Source organism: Rhagoletis zephyria, unplaced genomic scaffold, assembly GCF_001687245.7.
Source record: "Rhagoletis zephyria isolate East Lansing unplaced genomic scaffold, Rhagoletis_zephyria_1.1 Rzeph_scaffold_03047, whole genome shotgun sequence".
In the NCBI taxonomy this organism is placed as follows: Eukaryota; Metazoa; Arthropoda; class Insecta; order Diptera; family Tephritidae; genus Rhagoletis; species Rhagoletis zephyria.
Window position 1 is genome coordinate 31,707 of NW_016160131.1, and position 22,714 is coordinate 54,420.

General features: G+C 36.7%; 4 protein-coding genes across 7 annotated transcripts; 1 reads left to right on the top strand and 3 right to left on the bottom strand.

Moving 5' to 3' along the window:
• Positions 1-213: 213 nt before the first annotated feature.
• On the bottom strand, positions 214-6,095 carry LOC108368284 (uncharacterized; the record flags this gene model as incomplete). The annotated part of the gene is made up of 2 exons (XM_017623125.1): positions 6,004-6,095; positions 214-923 (listed from the first exon to the last, which is right to left on the bottom strand). A coding segment is annotated over exon 2 (444 nt), but the record flags the coding sequence as incomplete, so codon positions are not given.
• Positions 6,096-8,539: 2,444 nt separating this feature from the next.
• LOC108368286 (serine protease 53-like) lies at positions 8,540-11,979 on the bottom strand. The gene is made up of 6 exons (XM_017623126.1): positions 11,866-11,979; positions 11,440-11,799; positions 11,081-11,375; positions 9,426-9,541; positions 8,974-9,336; positions 8,540-8,895 (listed from the first exon to the last, which is right to left on the bottom strand). Exons 1-6 carry the CDS (start codon positions 11,977-11,979, stop codon positions 8,593-8,595), a joined length of 1,551 nt encoding a protein of 516 aa, XP_017478615.1. The 3' UTR covers positions 8,540-8,592.
• Positions 11,980-15,521: 3,542 nt separating this feature from the next.
• Positions 15,522-18,361, bottom strand: Aduk (unc-51 like kinase 3 homolog Aduk). 2 transcript variants are annotated; one of them, XM_017623127.1, is made up of 7 exons: positions 17,971-18,361; positions 17,677-17,898; positions 17,257-17,617; positions 16,945-17,203; positions 16,733-16,828; positions 16,473-16,657; positions 15,522-16,417 (listed from the first exon to the last, which is right to left on the bottom strand). In XM_017623127.1, exons 1-7 carry the CDS (start codon positions 18,204-18,206, stop codon positions 16,310-16,312), a joined length of 1,467 nt encoding a protein of 488 aa, XP_017478616.1. In that variant the 5' UTR covers positions 18,207-18,361; the 3' UTR covers positions 15,522-16,309. The 2 variants fall into 2 exon arrangements, with proteins under 2 accessions (XP_017478616.1, XP_017478617.1); XM_017623128.1 differs by lacking the exon at positions 16,733-16,828 and having other exon boundaries at positions 16,849-17,203.
• Positions 18,362-19,925: 1,564 nt separating this feature from the next.
• Positions 19,926-22,419, top strand: pasi2 (Protein). Of its 3 annotated transcripts, none has more exons than XM_017623123.1 (8): positions 19,926-20,195; positions 20,248-20,299; positions 20,400-20,499; positions 20,577-20,715; positions 20,772-20,901; positions 20,968-21,062; positions 21,416-21,652; positions 21,713-22,419. In XM_017623123.1, the coding sequence occupies exons 3-8, from the start codon at positions 20,429-20,431 to the stop codon at positions 21,812-21,814; spliced, it is 774 nt and encodes a 257-aa protein (XP_017478612.1). In that variant the 5' UTR covers positions 19,926-20,195; positions 20,248-20,299; positions 20,400-20,428; the 3' UTR covers positions 21,815-22,419. The 3 variants fall into 3 exon arrangements, with proteins under 3 accessions (XP_017478612.1, XP_017478610.1, XP_017478611.1); XM_017623121.1 differs by having other exon boundaries at positions 19,926-20,176; XM_017623122.1 differs by having other exon boundaries at positions 19,926-20,091.
• Positions 22,420-22,714: the final 295 nt, after the last annotated feature.

Here is a 22,714-nt window from a genome sequence, read left to right on the forward strand (position 1 = left end):
ATTCTATACATATGTATGTACATACATAGATGTAGAGTATGTTCCCTGTTGACATTCACTCAAACGTAACGCAGCAACACAACGCAACGCAACGGGTGGGTGAATGATGGTCACATTACAAGTATGTAAATACCATGCCATGTAAATGTTTATCTGCATACATATATGTATGTACATATGTATATATGTACATGGTCGTTTTTGCACACTTACCACACAGTATTTCTCGCTTTTCTTCGAGCATTCCTTCAAATAGAGATGCGCATATTGATCCGAATAGTTGAGGCAGGGCGTAATGGAACCGACGCCCTCATTATACTGGCCGCACATGTGACACTTGAGCCCGTTAACGGTGGCAAGGCCACAAACCAACACCGCCAACATGACGAGCATATTCTGGTAGCTCATCAAATCGCCAACTCGCAACCACTCGCAGCCACGACGACATCGACGACTCATCAGCGACATACTACTGTCACATCCGCTTTGGTTGGCGTAGTCGCTGTCGTTGTTGGTGGCATTGTTATTGGCATTGCCGCGTGCCATTGGTGGGTCGGCGTGTGCCGCAGCGGCGGCGGCCTCATCGTCAATGGCTGCATGGATCAGCATTGTGTTGATGCTTTTGTTGATGTTGGAATCGCTTGTAAATGGTGACATTATTGTTTCTTGTTTAGTCTCTTTATTATAGTTTGTTTTTTTTTGTTTGTGTTGCACGAATATTTTTTATTTTTTTTTGTCGCTTAGCACTGCCTTTTCGCTGTATTATTGCTTACGTTATTAGACGCTTTTATTTTAATCAGATTTACGATTTTTTGTTTTTGCTGATCTAGTGATTTTGCGATGCTATCTTGCAGATTTCACTTTCTGTTTCTTATTGCTTAAATGTTTGACGGTATATTTTTACCGAATACTCGTAAGTTACACTGCTTAAAACGAGCAAAAATTCGACTTACTTTATGTTCAAGTATTTTATTTCTGCTAAACTTATTTCTTTGCTCATGTGCAAATTCTTTCAGCTACATACATATACTATACATACATATGTATGTATGTATGTACATGTGAATGTATTTTTGATAGTTTTTTTAACTAAACACGCTTAACTGCTTGCACGTAACTCGAATTTCACTGCAAATAATCGAATTGCAAAATGCAAATATTTGATTTGGTGTTCAACGTCAAAATACGATTTAATTCTTCATTTAAATGCAATCGCACTCGCTTGGCATCGAAAATTTTGTTGACTTGTTAGAAATTAAAATATAGTACAAGTTTTCATTATTCATATTCTACGCGCTTTACCGGAATAATAATACTAAACAAAAGGATATAGGCAAAAGATGTGGTTTGTAGCCACACCTAGCCACTTAGATACATATAGCCCTTCAGCTATGCACAGCTGATGTAAAGCCCATTCTTTTCTTCGGAGTTAAAGTATGGTGATGAAAGCTGGGAAAAAACACATCCACAAGCAAAATGGAAAAGGCGCTTATCACGAGGGCGTTTACCTCCACACCCAGCAAAGCTCGTAAAGTTCTCTTTGTGCTTTTTTCAACACCACCAACTTCAGTCTAGCTGAAATGGTAATAAGTTTTGGGAGCGACAGGAACAGCGTAAAATAGCAAGACTCTAGTTACATTTCAATGTTCAGCGATGGCAGTAATCTATGTAAATACTAAAGTCAGCTACAACACCCCTTCGGAATAAATACTGCCAAATAAGCTACAGAGATGTCTCCCAAGCTGAGTTAAGATATATTACTTATGATGATGCCCTCCTGTAATAGCATACACTAACACCGTCCACTCTGAAAACCAAACTTCGATTCAATATCTGCGGGGCAACAATAATACCTTTTCGAAGATGGCAATTCAACGAAGAATGCTTCCAGACGATTCGGCTACGAAGAATGTAGTCTGGGCTCCCGGCCACCGAAATATTACTAGCAACAGCATTGCGAATGATCTGGCACGGAAGGGAACTGATCTGTAGTCGTTCAATTCTGCCGTAAATGTCAAGCAAACTATATATGGCTCAAATCTATTCGTCTTCATCGACTCTACCTTAGCTCAGAGATTGGTTTTATGACATTTCCTAAATACGGCAACGTAGTCTGAAGCTTCTCTAAAACGATTACTCAGCGGACTCAAACCCTTGAGATTTGACAGCTTTCCTCGCTGCATAAGTAACAGTAAATAGATCATTTAATGGGGGAAGTGGATGCTAAACACATCAATTCATCCTAATATATCACAATGGGGGCTTCTCGCTGCAGTGTGACTCTTTCCAATACAAAGTATTACCAGTTGAGAAAAATAAGTTTTTCACAATCTCTAAACTTTTATTTTGCAATCTTTTTCATTTTTCGGGAACTGTACAATTTTTTTTTCAACTAGTTTTTGTTAAGGAGTATTTATTTGAAGAAACAGTAAAATCGGTTGGTTCTCTGCACTTTGCACTAAATTAAATATAAACAAATAAAAATTCAAAAATCAGGCTCGACCAAGCTCTTACACATTTTATTAGTTTCCATTTGAAGAGAAAATTAATCATACCACTTGAAAAATGAGGAATCTGGAAAATTTTAAACAGTAAATTCTAGTTTGACACCACTGTGCGCCGCACATTGTTTCGACTATATGGAGGCAAGTGGAAAGAATATTTCTTAGAAAACGGGAATTATGAAGTATGGTATTTGAAAAAAGGGCTTAATGCCACGCCCTTCACCTTTGTAGGCGGAAAGATCAAATTTCATCCGATTTCGATGAAATTTAGTTTGTACTCTCTCTTTTATTAGAAAGATTCGATCACTAAAACGTCTAAAACTTGAAAAAAATATGAGCGCAATCATTAAATGTGGCGGAATTTCGGTTAGTTTTTGAGTATTCCGCCTTCCACTCTCAGAAATACAAAGGCTATACTTAAGAATTACATATATATAAATATTCCCAGTTTTTCCGATTTTTGGGCGGATTTTTCCATTAATTGTTGAAAATTAAATGGTGAAGTATAATTTTGGTATAAAATAATATTATTTTGAAATTTTTGGAAAATGGGCGTGACCCCGCCCACTTATGATAAAATGCTGTATCTCGGTTGCCGCTTCACCAATCCTTACCAAGCCCGGTATGAGTCTTGCCTAGGAAGAAAAATAGAGTTTTCCGATCGAAAAATATCGATCGATCAAGGATTCTATACCGTTTCTACGAAAAGTTGTTTTTTCCCCATAAAAAAACACATGGAAGACTTTGAGCGATTTTAGCGAGCTATAAATATTTTTCGATGTCAAGATAAAAAAAGGGGTGTATTTTTTCGCTATATATATGCGCCTAGAGGGTGAGAGCATAAAACTTCCGACTTTACAAGTTGTAATACGATAAGTTCAAAAATTCATGGACTCACTGATCCGCCCTGGTAGCTTTATCGGTAAGATTCAAATGTAATTTATGCTAAAAATACCTCTCAACTGTTGGAGCGGAGGGAGTTGGTGGATTAGTCTAGTCTTGCATATAACTAATCCAAACATATTTTTTTGTTAAAATCCCAGTGATAAGCCGACAGTAGTTATGTAAATGCATGCTGGTTGATGAAGGCAATGATTTGATTTAATAATTCTGAATTCATTACTTGAATATGCATTCCTATCAGCGCTTTATGGCTTAATAGTCACTCATCCTGTACTACTATTGGTGCGGTGACCATCCGTACTTTATTTCAAAGGACAGTCCTTTTTCTTGGGTAGTAGTTTATTTATTTTTCTAAAGCTCTACTTTCTCCTTTATTTCAAAACTTGTTCTTAAAAGTCATTTTTTGATACAATATCAGACATTAATGTATTTCATATTTTACAGCCTGGTAGATACAAATTTTGAAGAAAGAACAGAGAACAAAAAAGGTGGAAAGATCATTCTTGTCATTTCCCTTCTCTAGGCGAGTGCATTCATCATTCTTATTAATATAGGGAATATAGGTAAAAAATCCGCCCAAAAATCGGAATCGTCAGTAGATTGCAAAATAATAGTTTCTGAAAAAAAAATTCACAAAAAAAAAATTTTATTTTATTTTCATATAACATTCAGGTATACTGTTTTATGGTCCATTAAATAAAGTCCAAGTTTTAATTGACTGAATATATATATTTTTTCCTAACGGGGCTAGGCATTTTCATTAATTTGCATAAAGTGAGACCGAAATTTTTAACAGTAAATTCTAGTATGGCTATAAATTGACAAATTTAATTAGCATAGCTGGCTCCCACAGATGCTGAGTAATTAAATTCCTTGAGGGATTGGGCATATCGTTTTCCTGCAAGCTCGTTGCGAATATCCATTTTGGAGAGAGTGCGGCTTCAGTACTCGCAATAAATCACATTAAGCTTCTTATAAATCCAAACTGAAAATTAATGCAAGCTTCCATCTCTTCTCATCTCACTAGTCGTTCTTCAAGTCCTCTTTCATATGATACCAAATTTGTTTAATTTGACAGGCCGTTTGTTTATTATACCGAAAAGGACTTTTATTTTGGAATAATATTCGCAACAACCCTGGTTGAGAGTCCCGTGATAACTGGTATCTACATACATATGTACATACGAATTTCGATAGCGCCAAAAGTTCCTCATACGCCTAGTTGGCCAAGTTAAAGTTAATTAAATGACTAATTAAACAAAATAGTATTTGTATTGCTTAAAAGCCAGCGACAAGTGTTGAGGCTGTTTAACGCTTCACGCATCTTTAATTCGCGTTGAATAAGTTGGGCTGCAAACACTTTCCACGCCTGGCAGAAAAGCCACTTAGCGAAAAATTCAGTAAGCAAGGAGAGCGCTTGCCGTTTAAATGTAGCCATCACATCAGCGCACAACGATCTTCAAAAGTGACACAACTCAAAATTTGACATTTTTAAAACTATGTACACAGGCTTTATACTTACAATGCGTAGAAATTTGTTATAATGTGAAAAAACTTAAGCTTGCCCATTGATTACAATGAGAATTGCGCACACAACGTGAATTTGGTGTTCATTGAGATCTGATAGAAAGAATGGTGGCACTAAAGAGTCAGTCACTTGTAGTGGCGCGTTATAATACAAAGCAGCGTACAAATCTAGTAAGCACAGGGAGAGGGTATGTCAGCAAAACCATCTGCAATACTTCTATTTGGTCTTCAGAACTGAGTATGTTGTTGTTGTTTGTTTGCAGTGCAGTCAACCTGTTTTCAATGTTGGCGATGCCGCCGCAACTGCATCTGCTGCACTTGGAAATGATTAAACAGCGACGGTATTAGCATTCGCGAGCGAGTGTAGCAGCAGAGCAGCAATGGCTCTGATTGCAGAGGGAGGCAAGGTTTTGCGATGCAATTTATTTTGTCAATGTCAATGTCATTTATGCAACACGCTAAGCACTGCTTGAAAAACAATAACATTCGTCATACACAGAAAGCTTGTAACATTTGACATGAAAAGCAGTTAAAGCAATAGCAAGCAAAAAAAAAAAAATATGCACAAAATGTTTTTCTTCTTTTATTCTCATTTTTTTGTAATGATTCATTTGAAATGAAAGTCAGTTACTAATTAGATGAAATTGTGTCACGCCAGCCGCTATCAAAGCTGCTTTTTTTTTTCGTGCTGAAGGCAACCTCAAGCATCGAGACACACACATTGTACCAGAGCGCTTATTATTTTCCCCTTTCTTGTTTTAAAATGTTACTATTCCCCTTTTTTTGTGATTTCTGTTTATTTTTCATTGGTACATTACATAAAGAACTACAATGCACAATCGTTCATATAAAGTTGGTTAATGCGCATCAATAGCCAAGCAAAAAAAAAAATTTTGTTTTAATTAAATGAATTTAAAAAAAAATTTCATTAAATAATTTTACACAAAAACACGCGCGCACTTCTTTTTGTTTTTTTTTGTTTTTTCAAATCTCTAACGAAGTTTTCATTTAATTTTTCACCTCGCTTTTCTTCTGTCCCTCTTTCCTCTCCACCTCCACTTTCTTTTACCTCACTTTATTTCATACACTTTTTGTTGTTTTCCTCTACTACATAAACGTCGTCGATAGTCGCTTATCCGCTACGTAGAACCGCTCGCGTCGAGATCGTGAACGTTAGTGATTTGTGTTGGGCAGCTGCATGGACCACGAGGTATCCAATCAAAACACAAAGCGAAGAAAGCACGTGCAATGGTGGATCCAGTGAAAAGACTTTGTACATGATGCCAACGGCCAACGACAATGGTTGCAGTTGGAAAAGCACTGTAGTGCTAGTATAACAGTTTCCTTTGTTGCTACAGTATGTGCATTTCTTGAGCGTGTGTGTGTGGAATTTGATTGCCATATGTTTATGTAGTTAGTATAGAAATAGGCGCAAAGGCTTGCTTTTATATGCGGAATATTAAAATATCGTCGGAATGTAAGGAATGTTTTACTTTTTCTAAATAGTGGCAAAGTTTTACTGTTAAGAAAAATGCATGTGGAAAAGTAAATTCGGAATTTTATGCCTCACCCAGTAGGTCGGTTCTATTCTGAAAAAATATACCCCTACTTTTTTATTTTAAAATCAAAAAATATTTAGAGGTCGCTCAAAGCGCTGTTGGTTTTCCATGTATTTTATATGGGAAAAAAACAACTTTTCATAGAAATGCCATTTCTATTCTTGAAAATCAATATTTTTCGATCGGAAAACTCTGTTTATTTTTAGGAAATTCTCAATAATAATACCCAATTATTTATGTAACCATTTTTTCATAGCAACTATCTTTTGTCGTAGGTCCGCCAAAACCCCCAGAAAAGTAAATCTTTATTATTAAAAAATGGTTAAATAAACGATTGGGTATGGATATTGTAAGTCTTCTGAGGAGAAGCAGAGTATTCCGATCGAAAAATATTGTTTATATTTCGGATTCTGGTCATCGTAGAGACTTAATCTTAACATTGTTTAAGAATGTTTTAATATTTCTATATATAAGATGGACTTGATTGTCTAAAGCTATCTTAGCCATAAGCAGTTACAATTTTTGAAATCGATTTATGTGCAAAGTGAAGGCCAGTTAGTTAGGCATTTAAAGTCTTACCATCGTAATACCTGATTAATTCTCCATAAAAACTATTTTTTTTTTTCTAAAATTTTTGTCCTACAAATTCCACGCCCATTTCTAGGAGTTCGTTGCTTAAAAAAATATTTAAGAGTACCGTTAATTGCTTCATGATTCAATGATCGGATCTAAACTAAATTAGTATCGGACCACCTCGGAGGTGCCACCTTTCATCTAAAAAAAAGAATTCTAGAAATCTGTTGCCGTGGTCCAAAGAATTGACAACCCTATCCTTTTTTTTTGTGGTCGGTTAATAATATATTCAACTAAATCAAACTTAAGAGGGTAAAGAAAGATTACTGTTGAAAATATTTTTGTCGCGGGTTAAAAAATCTAAAAATATTGAAATTAAATGAAATATTACAACATTAGTAGTTGTAAAANTTGACAACCTTATCCTTTTTTTGTGGTCGGTTAATAATTGATAAGTTAAATTAAATATTACAATATGGGTATCTAACTAAAGAGGTTTGAGAAAGCACACAATTGACTCAACATACAATTGACATCAACTAAATCAAACTTAAGAGGGTAAAGAAAGATTACTGTTGAAAATATTTTTGTCGCGGGTTAAAAAATCTAAAAACTAAAAATATTGAAATTAAATGAAATATTACAACATTAGTAGTTGTAAAAGTAGTAAAGTTACCACCTATGTTACCTAGTTACCACGTGTGTATCTTAAGTGAAATGCTGTGAGGGTCTTCATACAGCAAGATTTTTCAGAAGTCTTTTGCAGCTGAAAGCAAAGCATTTTTTGATTTTTAATCTTCATTTTGAGTTTTCAGCTTCGTGAATCTGCTGAAAATTGAACAAAAATTTAGCCGGCTTTAATTGACGTTAAGTTTCGTTGAGTGTGAACATCAGCAACTTCGCCACGCTTCGCCTTCAGCGCCGCTCGACTTTCAGTTAGTATGCACCCTTATACATTAGTATGGGTGTCACCATTGTCCTCTAAAAAGGTATTGAGTGTTGCCCTTTTTTATTTTTTTTTGTAAGACATCTACTTCATGCAGAGCAGGGAAATAAATTCACAGAGTTTCCGTAAAATATATCTGTGCCCAAAAATAGGTTCTTTTTTTGTTTTTGTTCCACCCCTGACGGAAGAAATAACTCACATTTTTTCCATATAAAAGTAAGTTTCATTTTTTTCGTATTTAGTAATAACTCATAACGGTAGCTTGGAGTGAAAAGTTGCTAAGTCCACTTTTCATGAAAGCTCACTTTTTGATATAAATAGAAAGCACATGTCTCACCCGTGACGGTGGAATGCCCCATATTTATTATTATACGTGAAATATTAAAAAATGCAGCAATTGATTTTATAGGCTGATCATCAGCCTGTAGTGTGAAAATATGCAGTCTAGAATTTATTGTTCTTTTTGATAATAATCTTTGTGTCATTAAATTACTTTATGGCTACTGGGTTATGATTAAAAAAATAATAATATAGCAGCTCACAAAAAAATCAATAAATTTCTTTATCGGCTTCTGTATATTTAAAGGTCCGCATCAACATTTTCTTGAATCCAATCGATGTAGTGCGATACTTTGGTATACACTCCTGGATACGGGTACACTGTGCAGGGTTTGATACTCCACGAAACAATACCCAATTGAATATGTCCCTGATATAGCAACGGACCACCGGAATCGCCACTACATTGGCCCTTACCACCTTCGTCAACGCCGCCACAAATGTGGTCGCTGGTGGTGCGACCATTGTGCCGTTCAGTGCACTCAGCATCCGAGTAGATTTTCAAATCGACTTCTTGAACAACACTTTGTAGATAACCACCGGTCTAAAAGATAGACAAAATAACTTTCATCAATGGGCGCTTCAATACAAAACAAAACCAAAAAAACACCCATTTACTCACCGCGTTGAGGCCCCAACCAACCAGTATGCCGGGTGCTCCTTCTGCCACTTGCGGTATCTCAAAGCCCTGTTCAGGCAAGGTGACCGCCGCAATTGTTTTGCCATTGAACACCAACTGACCAAACAATTCCAAGAGCGCAATGTCATTGGCATAAGCAGCCGCAGGTCGATAATCCTCGTGAACTATAATGCGTTTCACCTTCGCCACATTTGTACTGGTTGCGCTGATTACCGACGAGGCAAACTGAATGCTTATCTGGCTGGCATTTCTGCTATTGACACAATGAGCAGCAGTGAGTATCCAGTGCGGTGCTATAATGCTTGAACCACAGGAGTGTGAGCCGGTCGAGCCACGCAAGGACACCTTTTTGTTTGGACAATAGACAATGGAAATGGGTCATTAGTTTTTTTTTTTTTCTTTGAAATACAATGCATTTTTTGCACTCAACGAACCAGAAATGGATAATTCTCAATGCTGGTCGAGGTGCCGTTTACGACGCGTCCTTGTGGGTAACACGATACTATGCCCAATAGGGCTGTGAAAATTATGACGACTGAAGACCACATAGCTGAAGAAAACTTGTAGCGCTTTGAACTCGAGCTCTGGCAAAGCACTGTCTATGTACTTAATAAAATACAATCAATTTATTGGATTGGTTCTTAATCTAATCACGTATTAACCAAATAGGAATAAAGTTAAGTGGCATTATCGTCGTTTAAGATGGTTCTGTAGATAAGTGTCGGTTTAGGTTTTTGTGGGTGCCTGATAAGGAAAGTTATTTAGAGCTATCGAACTAAGTACACACATTTGAAGGTTTATTTTGTGCTACTGGCGATAAAACGTAATTTCTGATTAATGTCATGTCAGGCTGCAGATATTCGGTTAATCGAGTAATCGAGATTAAAGAACAACTTTAACGAAAAAAATACATTTTTTTTTTTTTTGTCGGAGCCAGACACAAAGCGACACGTGTAGATAAGAGCACTTAGGCTACATGCCGTCCATTGTACTGTTTTCATTCGCCTTTTAATCTGTTTAAATCTGCACGGTTTACGAATAAATCTAAGCAGAGTGTTGGGTGACAAAGAGCTTAGGTGTTCGCCTGTCAACACATCGCGGCCAAATGTCTCATACCGAATTCCCGCAATGGCGGGACAGAAGCACAAAAAGTGTTCCAGGCAGGATGGGAAAATGAAGCTGTCATGTTCGCCTATCCAAGTCAGGTGTTTGTGCCACGTGAAGTGACCAGTCAGCAGTGCAACAAGTTGTCTGCAGTCTTGTCTGCTCAGTGAGAGCGAAAAACTAGATAGGCCCAAAATTTTCTATGGTTTTCTCGTCTGGAGGAATGATCTGTAGTTGAACGGTCCGAACTTGAAGAAAAGTTCACTGCAGTGGTCTTTTCAAGACTCTTTCTATCAACCTGAATTTATTCTTTCAGACCGCCGAGAAGAATGTAATCGAAGTACCTTTGCCTTTATGGGGATGTCTAAAGTCTCACGACGTTAATTCATATCACAGCGGCAAGCACTTTTCATCACCACAATGGGAAATGAGGCGTTTGGATATAAAGCCATATTTACTCTAGCTGTAAGCAGTGATGGCACACATGGACTTTTTCTACCAAAACTAGTAGGTTTTTTTTCCATTTGGTAGGTTGGTAGGTCTCTATCACATTTTGTTCTCTCAATTTCACCTACTTCGCAGGTTTTTTTGGGTACGAGAACGCAAAACCAGTAAAAGTTTTCTGAAACTTTTGATAGTTTTGCGTAGGAGTACACTGCTAATAACTTTGTACAGAAGAAAATGCGTGACGTCGTAAAAAAAAATATTCAAAAATCAACGGTATTTTGTAGACACTTCAAAACCAGGAATTTTTTGTCGCGCAACTTTCTTGAATTTTGCTAATTTTGGTACAAAGTTAGGACTTCGGATTTACATGGCTTTGGTAAAAAATATAATTAGGGATAGCTTTCCTTTTTCAAAACATGCTGTACTGAAAAAATGCTTTTTAGACTTGGCTATATGACGTTAATCCCCATGACCTGTATCTTTATTTGCAAATCTAAACATTTACTCTTTTTTTTAAACATAAATTCTTTTCAAATGCATGAGTCACAGTTCTCCTTAATCCAATCAACATAATGCGACACTTTGGTGTAAACACCCGGATATGGCGGTGTACCGCACGGTTTTATACTCCATGAAACAATGCCCAATTGGACGTGTCCTTCAGAGAGCAGTGGACCGCCAGAATCGCCATTACATTGACCCTTCCAACCTACGTCTACACCACCGCAAATGTTGTCAACAGTGGTGGCGTTCTGATGACGCGCAAGACACTCCTCGTCTGAATAGATTTTCAGATCTACCTCTTGCAAAGTTGACTGCACAGGACCATTGGTCTGAAAACGACAAGCGAATGGTTATAAGCCAAGCAATTGATTAGCAACGCGAAAAAGAGCTCACATAATTTCGGCCCCAACCAGCCAACACACCGGGCACACCCTCCGGCACCTGTGGTATCTCATAGCCCTGTTCGGGCAACGTTACCGGCGCAATAGTTTTGTAGTTGTACACCAATTGACCATTCAACTCCAACAGGGCAATATCATTTAAAATGTACCAGGATGAATAGTTTTCGTGTACCACGATCCGCTTCACCTTCGCCACATTCGTGCTTCTGGCATCAAGCACTGTCGAAGCGAATTGTATGCTGATCCGACTAGCTGTTGCGCCGGAAACGCAATGCGCAGCAGTGAGTATCCAACGTGGTGCGATAATGCTGGCACCGCAGGAGTGCGAGCCGGTTGAACCGCGCAGGGATACCTTGAAGAAAGAAAGCAAACATCGAATTTAAATTGTATTGCTCCACACGGCCTTCGATCAACGCACGATATATGGAAATTGTTCCACCGTAGTAGCAGTGCCATTGACAACACGTCCTTGAGGGTAGCAGTGAGCCACGCTAGCCAAACCGAGCAATAATAGCGCGTACTTAGTCCACATTTCGGCGGTCGGATTAGTAAGACTGAACTATATCAAAGACGCAACGTCTACTTATATACTCAGCCACTTGGGTCAGTAATACGGAATTAGACTATTGTAAATATTAAAGGATTTCAATACTGACGTACGTTAAATTTGTATGTCCATTGATAAATAAGATAACACACAAACGCCGTGGGTTTTGCCAAAAGAACTACATATTTGTAAATGCCAAATCGCGTGAAATCATAGATAAGATATCTGATGGAAATAAATTACTATATCTCGTAAGTGGCAATCAGTGCAATAATTGAGCTCTGAAGAAGGTATGTACATATGTACGTATACATATAAGTATGTATGTATGTATGTATGTTTTTATATGAGTACCTGAACAAAATAGGTTTACAGCTCACCTTACGGTTATTATTTACTATTATATAAGTATGTAATTGGTCAAGAAATCCATATATGTATATGTACATATATATGTACATGTCATCGATGCCTTTGGAAAACTGCACATCGATCAATTTTATACACAGCCTATCTTACGGTACACAGACTTTACAGGAGAGCGAAAAAACTGTTTCTCTATTAAAGCATTGACTTGATAGGCGGTATTTTACAAATCTGTTGTCTTAACAACGCTTTTACGATTTTTATGCAGAAATCTCAATGCCTGGAGTTCAGGGTTATCAAATTTTGCAACTGGTCGATGGTCGGTTTTGCAAAGGCATCGACGATATGAAGGTTTATGTATGGTATGTAAGCATAATCATAAGATTCGCATTTTTAGTAAAGAAACTTAATTTGGAATCATTTGAAATGTGCTAAGGGCATAATTTGCCAATCTCGTTATTCATGGCCGCCCTTGTGGCACAGAACTTGAATGGAAGGAACGCCTTTTAGAGTCAGAAAAATGTCTCAGAAGATACACTAGGGGTATTCCCTTAAACTCATAAATTTTGTAAGTTAACGAGCCGGGTAAAAAACCTGTCAAAATTTGTCAGTTTAGGCTAGAGATGGGCACGGGCCTAAATTTTCAAGCCCGGCCCGACACGAGTGCAAAATCAACTTTCAAAAACACGCACGAGCCCGCACGTTAGGAATTTTAGTGGGGCCCGGCACGTCGCGACCCGTCCCAGCCCGGAAATAAAGAGCCAACTTCTAATATATGTATACATATGTATGTACATATTTTTAATTTTGCGAATCAATTTTTTACATTTTTACAAATTTCACACAGATATTTTTTAGAGCATAATGAACCATATTTTTGCTTTTACCAATCAAAATTGTTAAAAAGCGGATTTTCGGCCCACGCTATTACCCAACAAGGACTGAAAAAAGTGCTTCCCTGCATACTTCCTAGAAAGGTGTTTTCTATTTACAATTTACGCGAATGTACTTAAGTAAATGTTTATATTACTAAGCATTACAAATAGCATTTAATGTCTAAATACAACTGTTTGATATGAACCTTAAATAAATTCCTTAAAGAAGTACGATTTTTATGAATTATGAAAAAAACTTTAAAATAACTTCTTTAGAAGGCGTACTACAAAAGCCCTTCTGAAAGCTCTTTTTTGAGTAGCGAATGCAGAAGCCCTTCAATTTGTCCCACTCCATACAAAAAATGAAGGAGAAAGGAAAGAAAGGCCTTTTTGATGAGATTTTAGCTCCTGAAATTACCTTCCGAGTAGTACTTAAGTATGACCCCTCAGTCGTGTACCTGATCAGAAACTTTAACTTTTTTTGCATTTGCCCGAAAAAAAGATATTTTAACCAAATAAACTAAACAGAAAGAAAGTAAGCTCTCCAGATATTTAGCATGTTTGGAAAAACGTTTCGTTATCAATTTGACAGAAAGCTTCACCATTTTTTTCATAGCAAAATCTGCTATAAATTAGAGGAGTGTCTGCATTGACCTTCATTAAAAAACCAGGACGATTTAATTGTGGACCAGGACACCAGGACAATTTGTCTAAATCAGGACAAATCCTGGAAAGCCCGGAACTTTTGGCAGCCCTAATGTAACATCTTCTGGCACCCTGAAATTGTGCATATGGAAACTGTGCATACGAAATAATGCATATGAAAAAAACCGAAATAATGCATACGAAAAAAACCGAAATAATGCATATATGCACAGTTTCGGTTGAAAACCGAAATAANACCCTCTACTCCCTTGTGGCCAGGTACACACGCTAACTTGATGTTATTGCGTCTACCTAGGGAGTTAAGCTTCTCAATGCACTCCAGGACCAGCGACGATTTCACCTCATAGTATATGAGGGCCTTGGGTGCTGCCTGGCTATCGCTTAGGATTAAGATTCTCTCGTTTCTATACCCTCTACCCATGATTGTATCCGCACATAGGTAGATAGCGTAAACTTCTGCTTGAAAGATGCTCGGATATTTCTCCATAGGAACAGAAATCCTTGCCCTGGTTCCAACAATTCCAGTACCTATTCCCTCTGGGGTCCTCGAGCCATCCGTGTACCAGTGCAGAGTGCAACCCTGAAGTAATGTCTCGAAAGCGGAGACACTCCAGGTCGCTTTACTGCAAAGCTATATTTTGAATTTCTTCTCAAAGACTGAATAACTCAGTGAGAGGGGAGACCAGTATGTTTGCATGTATGTATATAAAAAAATATTTATTGGACCAAAAAGTAGTGGGTAGGCACTGTGGCCAATGGTAATCAACTATTACCACCTCCACATGGTTGTAAGCCATGCAGAGTCCGCAGAATGCTCCGGAAGCAATGTCCGGAGGATGCATCCGACTAGGCAGAGCATACTTTGAACTGCCATCAAATTAAAACTTAAGAAAGTTTTATTACATGGCAGTTGAGAAGTGCATGTACATAAATTTCATTAATTTAATCAAGGAAATTTTTGCACATGCAGCAGTACATAGCATGCATTTAGGCGCCTGGTGTTAGCAGTCGCGTCTAAACAAAGACTATGGTCTTTCCTATGTCATCTCTAGGTAATAGGACTAGTGGCAGCGAGGACCTTAGCTAGCTCCATACTCATAGAGGAAATGACTTTACCTTTACCAAACCCCTCGCTCGCAGTGTTAAGCAGAGTTCTTTTGGCTGCCTGCTCTATGGTTATATGAAGAGCCTCGAGTTCAAGGAATACTTCCGGCGCCGTCGTCGGACATGTGCGCATCGCTCCTGTTATACAAACACATGCCAGTCGTTGTAGCTAGGTGAGCGATTGTCTCACCGTGGCTAGAGTAGTTCTTGAAACCCAAGCTACCGCCCCATAGGTGATCATTGGCTGTACTATCATGATGCAAAGCCATCTTAGGATTCTGGGTGTACAACCCCAGGATTTTCCGCTTCGGTTCCGCGGTTGACCAAATGTATATACCTAGTTTTGAAAGTATTTTATGTTTACGTTTTTAGTTCACTAAAAAAGGTCAAACATTAAGCTTTGTATGAATGAGACTATATTTATTTGAAATTTAATGTATTTAAATATTACTTTAATAAAAGCATAAATATATTTGTATAGCCTAGTTTGTGTACATAAACAATAAAAAGTACAATTAAAAATGTAGCCAAAGTTAAAAACTTGTATGCGTATGAAAACCATTGTGGTTGTTGTTGACTTGAATGGAATGAGTTGTTGAAACAGCTTAGCTAATAAATAAACAAAAAAACAATAAGCAAATAAAAACTGATTAAAAACAAGCATAAAAAATATAATATAATAGTTATTCATTTTATATTACAAAATTAAACATCACAAATTATTTAGAAATCATTAGCGGAACATTGACAAGTAAAACTCAGCATTTAGTAAATAAATATTGATACGTGTTACACGGAAACTCTACATAAAAGAGATCAACAATTACAAAAGTATACTTTTCATTATACATAGGTATGTATGTGAGTATATGTACACGCATATGTATTTGCATTTGCTCTACTACATCACAGTATAAGATGCATTTTGAATTGTCTATATAAATTATACTCATATTTTCAAGTAGGTATGAATATATGTATGTATATAAGTTATTAGTATAATATATACTTTTCATGTACTTGCTCATCATTGCTTGGCATGGTTAAAAAAAACGTTATTGAAGTGTCTACTTGTATTTCCCTTTACTAGTGCAAATAGCACATGTCTACTTTTCTATTTTCACATTCATATACATATCTACTTATATGTAAACACATTTTAAGTTTATATAAAGCTACCAAAAAAGCGAGAACACTAATTAAATTTGATTTAATCAATATCAATTCGCATGTTTTAACTTGCAGCGGCTAGTATAACACGTCTTATTCCAAAAAAAATCGACATGGAATTTTCTATGTGTATACTACTGTATTGAACAATGGCGCACCGATGGTAATTTTTGTTCATCTACCATTTCTTTGGCAGATAAAATGCTTTTAATGCTTTCAGCTTCTTTCATCCAAATCTCCAACTGCAAATGTACCACATAAGGCATGTTTTTATTTAATTTTCTGTCAAAGACAAACCTGTTGTAAAAGTAAGTTTCTACGCTCGCCCTTTGGTTCGTTGTTTGTAAAGGGCACCAACATGCCCAAGGCTGAAGTGTAGGCATCCAGTGCTGCTCTAAATTTTCTTTCGTATAAGTAAAGCTCACCTTGGCGTCCAATTTCTAGAGCACTTTTCAATTGCGGACTCGAGTGTGATAGAGCAACTAATTCAAATAACAAAAAAAAACAGCAATAAGTTGCATACATACTAAGTGTTTTACTTGTAACAAGCAACTTACATAGCTGCTTGTAACGCACATCCGGCTCTAACACTTCGGCTATGTTAGCTTGCGGCTGTTGTGTGGAATGTGGTGTTGAGGTGCTTGGCTTTTGCTNTTTGTAACAAGCAACTTACATAGCTGCTTGTAACGCACATCCGGCTCTAACACTTCGGCTATGTCAGCTTGCGGCTGTTGTGTGGAATGTGGTGTTGAGGTGCTTGGCTTTTGCTCGCCGGTTTTTTGCTGGTCTTTTGCCGCTGCGGCCTTATATTCAGCATCGATTAGAACATTTTTGATTTCTTCGGCGCGTTTGAGGTAGGTAAGTGCACGATTGCGTAACGTCAGTCGCTTGCTAGCATCTGCTTCCTCAGTAATTAGTGGCACAAAATATTGTAGCGCACTACAGTATAGATAATAAGCCTCTTTGTAATTTTGCTTTTCGTCATATTCGACGGCTTTGGTGACAAGTTCTGCTGCTTTGTGTAAGGTCTAAGGAAAAAAATATTTTTTTTGTAAACTAACACCAAAAAATTAAAGCACACCTGTTCTGTTGGTAGCGTTTTAAGGTCTATAAATGGATGTTTGAAAAAAGAATCAAATGAAATACGCTTGGCCGGATCGTGTTCCAGTAAACGGCAGAGTAGATCTTGACACTCATTGCTAATACTTGCATTCGCTGGTATCGTAATTTTCTCCGCGCTACGTATCCGCTGTAACAGTTCTTCGATACTTTTTGATGTGTACGGTGCTTTGCCGAATAAGCATTCATATAAGATTATACCGATGCTCCACAAATCGGCTTTCGCATCGTATTGATGTTTGCGAACAATTTCCGGTGCCATATAGAGAGGAGACCCTTTTAGCTGTTGATTTATCTCGCCTAACTTCAAATGTTGCGCAAAACTGTAAAGGGAGTGTTGGCGCAATCATGTAATAGACAAATCGTATATATTAGCGCTTACCCGAAATCCGCCACCTTCAATACTACATTGGAGTTACGTGTCAACAACAAATTTTGAGGTTTCAAGTCAAAGTGGCAAACATCATTGGCACGCATATACTGCACAGCAGCCGCCAATTGACGTAGGAAATACCGACAAGTGGACTCCGGTAACGCTTTTTTCGAACGAATGAATGCTGATAGATTGCCAGCATTGCAGAACTCAAGAACAATGTAAATATTTCTGCAGAGGTAAAATAGCAGTCATACATGAGATAACATATAACATCAATTAGAAAGTATGTAGGTCACTCACTTATCGTCCCAAAAGAAGTCCTGTAGTGTCACAATATACTTATGGTTGAGAGAGCGCAGAAGTCGGATTTCGGTGATAAGATTTTCACGGGAACTGTTCGAAAGAGTCGACATTTCTACAATCTTGATAGCATGGTAGCTGCGGTCCTTCTTGTGGCGAGCCTTGTATACAGTTGAATAGCTGCCTACACCAAGCTTGTCCAGCAGATCGTAGTCAGTGATGCGGGGCAGGGACATGTTGGATCTATAAGATTATCGCAAACTTCACCTAGATTCACTTATTCCATTTATTTTGGCCAATTTTTTAAAAAAAATATGTGCGAAGGAATGAAAACGAAAAAATAGAACCGAGGAAATTGAAATGTTTTCTATGCGATCAGCTGTGCGAGAGTGCAGCCACTAGGTTTGTTCGTCGAAAATCCAGCAAGAATTATCCAACACTCAAAATATCAGAGAGTAAGAAAAAATTCTCTCAAATTCTCTCTCATGTTGAGAAACTTGCAAATTTCTGCACGAACGCAAATTTGCAGGAATTTGCAAGTTTCGCTGCCAGCTGGCGTCCACGGTTGCATTTCAAACATAAAAAATTTTTATAGAATTTTTAAAAATCTTTCGGATGGCCAAAAACAGGATATACATGTATATTTCTTGTTGTCCTGACTTTCTTTAACATACATTTCAATTTCTTCATCGTACTAGCTGTCGGGTTTCTTAAATCGACTCTGGTTGCAATTGCATTCCGATTGCGAATACCATTTTTTTCAGCCGAATTAAGTTCAAATCATTGGAATTAACTAAATTAATTATATCAACAATTATTTACTTCCTTTTTTCATAAAAAAATCGCTCGTGTTTATAAATTTTTAAATTTAACGAACTAATTTATTCAAATTATTGTAGACAAAAATGCAACCATGCGCCACAACCACATGTTTTTCGTGTTTGCAAATTCTTGCTGGCAAAATTTTTTCCAGCAAGAATTTGCAACTTCTCTCCAAGAGAACTGTCACTTTGCTCTCACAATTTTTGAGTGTTGGATAATTTTTTGGCCTTCACGAACGCGATTTGGGCAAAAATCGTGATAATTCGTACAAATTTTTTGCTCGACGAACAAACCTACTATTCTGAAGACCCATTAACCAAAAATACAAGATCACGCGGGTAGGAGAGTAGCCCGTTAGAATCGCATTTAGGAAAAAGGTTTAACGAATTTTCTGCAATTTTCTTCATTTTCGGCTGTGACAACGTATGTACAGATAAGGTAAAGAATAATTTAACACAACGACATAATTTATAGAAGAATTTGCATAATAAAAATGATTATTCATGCGTTCAACAATTTCGCAGTTTTCTTCGTTCTCTTCGTTGTTTATTTCCTCCAACAAAGATGGCGTCGAGATTTCAGCAGCTAGAAAATAACTTTTTTCTTTCTTTCCTTCCCGCCTGATCTTGTGTCTTCCGTTCATGCTGAAAACCGGACGAAGTCAAAAGTTTTGAATATAAATGGTCGTTGAGATAACCCTACAAGAAATCTTACTGGCAAATGACCGGTTAAATGACGGTCAGTGCTGATGCAATTTCCTCATCAGAAATTCGGGGGTAATATGAAAAACCTGACCAGTTCTTTTGTGTACATGTGACTATGCGTCCCTTTCTCACATGGGTGTTTTACCAAAAGGTCTCTTTTCTACTTATTGTATTATTAGGGGTATTTTTACAAATACTTTTCTCTGTATTGTTGTATATTTTAGTGTGTTAGTGAAGAGGTCAGAAAAAAGTCCTTTTCTTGTAGGGAAGACAGATAAAAGTTGAAAGATAATTTTTAATATAACGAAGAACGTACAATTAAGTTTACGTTCTTTGGTCCTATGAACGCGCCCGTTCTGATAGGAAAATTGAACAGCACTAATCCCAATACATTAAAAAAATCGATTACGATAACAACTTTCATTTGGCACTTGTCAAAACGAGATTATTCACAATTCACACTTCGAATAGCGCATTTTTCATCAACGGCATTGTTTTGATTGGATTATTTATTTTATTTGCAATAAATTGTGTTATTATTACAAAAATATTGTGTGAGCAGTGTGCAAGCTCAAATATTATAGGAATACAAGATGTACGAATAAATTACTAGGAAACAAGTAGTAAACAGTGTATATTCTGCTTGACATTTCCACACAAACTCGGGGGTGACGCCCAAAGTTAATCAGCAAACAACTAGTAACTATTTTACAACAAATAAATTAATAAAACACTTTTTATTCGTTTGCAGCCATACATTTTCCGCATAATTCGTCAATTTTAAAAAAAATTTTTAAGAAAAGTGCAACTACATTGTTACGGCTTCAATATGNAACTTTTTATTCGTTTGCAGCCATACATTTTCCGCATAATTCGTCAATTTTAAAAAAAAATTTTTAAGAAAAGTGCAACTACATTGTTACGGCTTCAATATGAACTATGGCCGCAAAACACCATCCACGTATCGCTCAAACCACTCGGTGTACTCCCATACAACGGGCAGGTTAGTAGGAATCTGAAAACTATTACAGAGGTCAACAAATATACATACATATATAACTTTCATAATTATGCTTTAAGGTCCTCAACAAATTTGCATTCCATTAAATCCCGTTCAATGCGCTCCGTGCGTGTTCCTTGGTACCAGCGCCCTATACTAAAGAACAATCAATACATCGACATACAAAAGAATTCAATGATGATTGGCATATTCTCCATTGTGGGTTTATCAAACAATTTTAAATTTTTTAATAAATTACATGTATTTCGATTTAGTTTCTAGCTCTATTCACCATTGGTACTTCTATTTTCGATATTTATTGCTTAGCCATGGCTGCGCCTGGCTCCACGCACTATGGATACTATATCATCTCATACGAGTTTGTTTATGTGGGCAATAAGCACGGTTTGTAAAATGTTAAACCAAATTCATATACATACATATTTAGCTTTAATTGTTTTCCTATTTTAGTGCGAAATATGCTAATTGTATTTGCGTTATTCTCGCTAATACTGGGCGTTGTCATACTATTTACAAGTATTTTGCTCGTAATTGCGCTAAGGAAGGTAATTAAAAATATTAGGCATGGTATTATTTTTTACAAGTTATGATCAAAATGCATTCAAGCACATCTTGGCTTTATATATTGATTTCTCTCTTATCATCACCATTCACTCAATCTACTTAATCATACGATTTCTTTTGATTTCACTTCATTTACTAACATTCACCTTACTCTACAAGCTACTTAAAAAAGGGAAAAAGCGAAAGCGTTTCGTTTTCATACCGGTACGACACACTAATTTTGAATAATGTTTTTCAAACACTGAGTTTTATTTTCATGCGTTATTTAATAACTTTTATATTTTTGCGATGGTTTTCGATATATATTATTTACTAAGAACTTTGTTTCCCGCAGGAATATGAGCGCAAGATACTTCCATGGCTAAATACTTTTGCCGTATTCACAATTTGGCGTTCGTTGGCCTTGATTTTCTTTGCCATAGTCAACGATTTGATCTTTGCTTACAACATTATTATGGTACTACTTTGGAGCATCGCATTAGTTGTTTGCTTCTACGGTTGGTGTGTGGTATACTCGTTATTCCTTGAATTAACCAACTTGACGAAATTAGAGGATTTAGCACATTTGCGGGTAAGCTAAATATATGCATTGAAACATCAAACACGAATATAATGATTTGTTTTATTACAGATGGGCACAATGGCTTCTTTGCATGCATCAGCTGCTAATTCTTTAGCCGGTTCACGTCCAACAACACCCCACAGCACCGTATCTACTATGCCTGTTGGATAAAATGCTAAAAGGACGTTGATAAACAACCATAAGTACTTTTAATATATTTTCGCAACTTCGAACTACGACCATATCAGTGCAAATGTATACCGTCCAAGCATTTTAGATTTACTTATACATGCGCATGCATATTAGGAGCATCGTATATGACGCGAAACTTAACATTCCGTATGTTTTGTATTTTAGTATTCTAAAAAACTATGCTAACTTGAAATATTTTTAATAACCTACTTATATATGGAACATAAATGGAATACAGTGCCTTAAGATTTGACATATCACTACAATTAATGCGTATCAATAGGAACTACTTTTTTTGTGTGTTCGACGAAAGTTAATTAGAGTGTAAGTTTGTATCGATTTAATATATGTACATATGTATGTATGTATGTATTTTCAAAAACTAATTTTCATTCCATTTATTATTGTTTACTTTTGTCAGCACAAATCTATCCGTCCAGTTTTTATTCTAGTATAAGCTCAATTGTTTTTAAGATCGTAATTTTAATGCTTGCAAACTTTAAAAAAAATTTTATATGGACATGTCAATTTTATATAGCATGATACAAATATTTAAAGGTAAAACCACTCGCTCAGTTCGTCCGCCATTTGGTTTTTTTTTACGTTTGCTAGCATTTTGATTAAACTCTCTCGAAATTATTCAAATGTGAAATAAATTCAAAATAAACAAATGAAATTTTATGATTTGAAAATTTTTTTATTCGAATGTGGGAAAAATTTAAAAATTTAAAGAAAAATGAGTTGCTGCTTTAAAGGCTGCGAAAATTCCGTTGTCCTCTGCGAGCAAAGCAATATCAAGTTTTTGTGGTTCCCGCAATTACCGTATGAAGGAAAAAATGGATCGAGGTTTGTGGTGTTATGAAAAGGGACTTGCCAAAT

Excerpts from the sequence above, each read along its gene's own strand:
- LOC108368286 (XM_017623126.1), bottom strand. The coding sequence starts at position 11,979 with ATGTGGACTAAGTACGCGCTATTATTGCTCGGTTTGGCTAGCGTGGCT. Across the intron at positions 11,800-11,865 it reads TGGAACAATTTCCATATATC|GTATCCCTGCGCGGTTCAAC; the intron begins GTGCGTTGATCG and ends TCTTTCTTCAAG. Across the intron at positions 9,337-9,425 it reads TTGAGAATTATCCATTTCTG|GTGTCCTTGCGTGGCTCGAC; the intron begins GTTCGTTGAGTG and ends CCAAACAAAAAG.
- pasi2 (XM_017623123.1), top strand. The coding sequence starts at position 20,429 with ATGAACTATGGCCGCAAAACACCATCCACGTATCGCTCAAACCACTCG. Across the intron at positions 20,500-20,576 it reads TACTCCCATACAACGGGCAG|GTCCTCAACAAATTTGCATT; the intron begins GTTAGTAGGAAT and ends TTATGCTTTAAG. Across the intron at positions 20,902-20,967 it reads TTATGTGGGCAATAAGCACG|TGCGAAATATGCTAATTGTA; the intron begins GTTTGTAAAATG and ends TTCCTATTTTAG.
- Aduk (XM_017623127.1), bottom strand. The coding sequence starts at position 18,206 with ATGTCCCTGCCCCGCATCACTGACTACGATCTGCTGGACAAGCTTGGT. Across the intron at positions 17,204-17,256 it reads AAACGCTACCAACAGAACAG|ACCTTACACAAAGCAGCAGA; the intron begins GTGTGCTTTAAT and ends TTTTTTCCTTAG. Across the intron at positions 16,658-16,732 it reads TGTGCGTTACAAGCAGCTAT|TTGCTCTATCACACTCGAGT; the intron begins GTAAGTTGCTTG and ends TATTTGAATTAG.